This window comes from Eimeria necatrix, genomic scaffold, assembly GCF_000499385.1.
Source record: "Eimeria necatrix Houghton genomic scaffold, Enh_scaff251, whole genome shotgun sequence".
In the NCBI taxonomy this organism is placed as follows: Eukaryota; Apicomplexa; class Conoidasida; order Eucoccidiorida; family Eimeriidae; genus Eimeria; species Eimeria necatrix.
The window spans coordinates 1-2897 of NW_013653079.1; the positions used below are offsets into that span (position 1 = coordinate 1).

Genomic DNA, 2897 nt, shown 5'->3' on the forward strand with positions numbered 1-2897 from the left:
GAGGTAGTGGAGACCGGAATGCCGGATGGCTGCGATTTTATCTTCTGCGGGTTTGATCCCCGTAGCAGAAATTGTATAACCCAAATATGTAATTGTTTGCCTTTCAAACTTGCATTTGCGGAATTTTGGGTGGAACTGGTGTCTAAGAAAAATGCTTAGGACTTGTCGCAGAAAAGAAACGTGCCCAGAGAGATCGGAACTATAGATAAGTACATCATCTAGGTACGCAACAACGCCCTGTCCCAATAAAGGTTTGTAGATAGGCATTAGTATTGGCCTGGAACGTAGCGGGAGCACCCTTAAGGCCGAAGGGCATCACGCGGTACTCGAATAGTCCGAGAACGGACCGGAAAGTCGTCTTCCACCGGTCTTCCTTAGCCATACGTATTTGATGGAATCCTGCTTCAAGATCCAAGGTGGAAAAATACTTGGCGCCTCCGAGCAGCTCCAGAATGGTTTGAATGAGAGGTAGTGGAAAATCAGGGGCTATCCTAAGCGCATTTAAGGCTTGGTAATTGACAACCATACGCATCTTCCGCTCCCCGGAGCCATCATCACGTTTGTCCACCATGATCGTAGGAGAGCAAATAGGCGAGTAGGTCGGTCCGATCCAACCATTGTCCGATAACTGAGCTATCTCCTGTTTGTGGAATGTGAGCTGATCTGGGGTCATACGGTATATTGCATATCTCGCTGGGAGTTTTCCAGGCGCCAGGAGAATATGATGATCATGAGGGCGCTTCGGAGGTAATCCTTTAGGTAAGGTATCGGGAAAAACCGCTCGATACTCGTGCAACACCTGGGCAACCTCACATGGAGTATCCTGCGCCTCCGGCGAAGTTATCCATTCGTCGAACAGAGTGTGCTCGAGTTTTGCCATAGGCCAGGGAGACTCCTCGTCACTCTCCGCTGCCACCGAGGCGGTTGAGACCAAAGGACTACGCCAGCCGGAGGACGTGGGTTCTTTCCCAATTAACGCGCAACAAAGCGCGCCTTGCCATTCATCCGAGAGCCTTAGGGGCACTGCCGAATCGGCTTCGGGCAAAACCAGTATGAGATGCAAACCGTGCAACGGTGCCCTGAGACTCTTTGTGTCAGCCGCCGCCTGATGAGTGAGCGACGTGATCCGTGCCTTCGCCTTAGTCTTCGCATGGGATTTACACCTTTTAGGTGGCGGGCGTAGGAATATAGCTGCCTCCTCGGCTGACATACTCGCCACTTGTTTGGCCAATATTTCGTATGCTTGCTCTGCCGGGGTCCTTGGGTGGACTACGGCGGGATTGTCACCTTGCAGCTTTGCTTCACCAGTCCTAATGACCGGTAACTCGCCCCATTGGCCATTCACATAGGTTGAGAGCTTGTCGCACTGGAAAAACCAGGCCACCTTATGTTCCGTCAGCCAATCCAAGCCCAAGACTAACTCATAGGGAACGGGTCCCACTAAGAAGTCCCTGCAAAAGCGTACATCTCAACACCACATGGTCAATCCCGTCACAACCCGATCATCCCGTAATTGTTCACCTGTAGCTTTGGTGGCTTTGGTGAACCTATGCTCTTCTGGAAATCTCCGCACCTTGAACTGTTTCGGGACCGATTAAACTTCTCGAAACCCCAGTGTCCGAGAGGCCGTCACATGGACTCCCTGCGAGCTCAACGCCGTCGCACCCACATAGCACTATGTTTCCCCTCGGTCGTAAGGCTCTTTCGTGCAAGTTTCCCGCCACCAATGTGGCGCAATCTCTGTTGCGTCTGGCTTGTAGCCGTCGCTGTTGCCTCTGCAGACTTCCTGCTGCTAGCCGTCGTCGCACCCGGAGCCTCTTCAGTCAGGAACGACGCCAACCCAGACTCCCACCGCGTTTCCAAAAGCGGCGGAGTCCCTTCCGCATGCCCACCGCTCGTATTAGTTCCTTCCGCAGTGTTGAGGAGTTGGTGTCCCCACACAAGGGAGGCTAGAATGGCATTGGGGCCTGTCGCTACCGTATGCATTATCCCTTTGTCATGGCTACGCGGCCTAAAACGCTCATCTCCAACCACGCCTAGGCCCCCTTGTTTAATTGTTCCGTCTTCTCAGTGCTAAGACGTGTGGGCTGCCTACTGCTCTTTTCCTCCGGCCCGGTCCGGCCTCGTTTGTACGTAGGACAGTCCCGAGCACAGCGTCCCACACCGCCAAACATCTTGCATATTTCCCGCGGACGTTTGGTACGTTCTCCCGTGCTGCGGCAGAAACGTGCAGGATGTCCGCGATCCTGACACTCATAGCAGTTCGCGTGAGTTCCCCCGGGTCGACTTTCGATTTCCTGGCGCCGACGAGGTCCATTAGCTTGGATAGCAGCCCTGATGTCTCGACTGGTCCTTTCTCGGAGCTACAGCACGCTCTGCTTGGGTTCACAGAGGCATGCTGCGGCTGTCGCCGCTTGTTCCCACGGCTGATACTTCACCTGCCCGTTATTGGTGATTAGAATATGGAGGTCCATCGGTAGCCCGGTGCAGTAGTAGTCAGTGAGTTCGTCTGGGGCGACACCCATGCCACTTCCGGCTACAGCCGCACACCGGACCGTGTATTCCTTCGGGTTACCATTCCACCGTACTTTAGCCAACTCCGTTAACAATTAACCCTGCGACATTGTTTTGCCGAACCGCTCCAAAAGCTTGCGCTGTACCGTTGCCCAGTCGCTTAGGCCGATAGTTCGCCGTAGATACATCCAATACGTTAGAGCCGGGCCCGCAAGGTGGTCATTAAGTGCGCTTCCCCACCAGCGCTGCTCCAATCCCATCTGGGTGTACAGGCGCTCGATGCGCAGCAAAAAAGCCTGCATAGTGCTGCCATCTTCTGGTAGTATGGGAAACGTTGCGCGCGATTCCCTGGTCCCGCCTATAACAGTTTTCATCACACTCAT

At 53.9% G+C, this 2897-nt stretch overlaps 1 protein-coding gene across 1 annotated transcript; it reads right to left on the bottom strand.

Annotated features, from left to right (window-relative positions):
- Positions 1–297: 297 nt before the first annotated feature.
- On the bottom strand, positions 298–2897 carry ENH_00034500 (OSJNBa0079C19.6 protein, related; the record flags this gene model as incomplete). The annotated part of the gene is made up of 2 exons (XM_013580328.1): positions 298–1451; positions 2638–2897. Coding segments are annotated over 2 exons (1414 nt in total), but the record flags the coding sequence as incomplete, so codon positions are not given.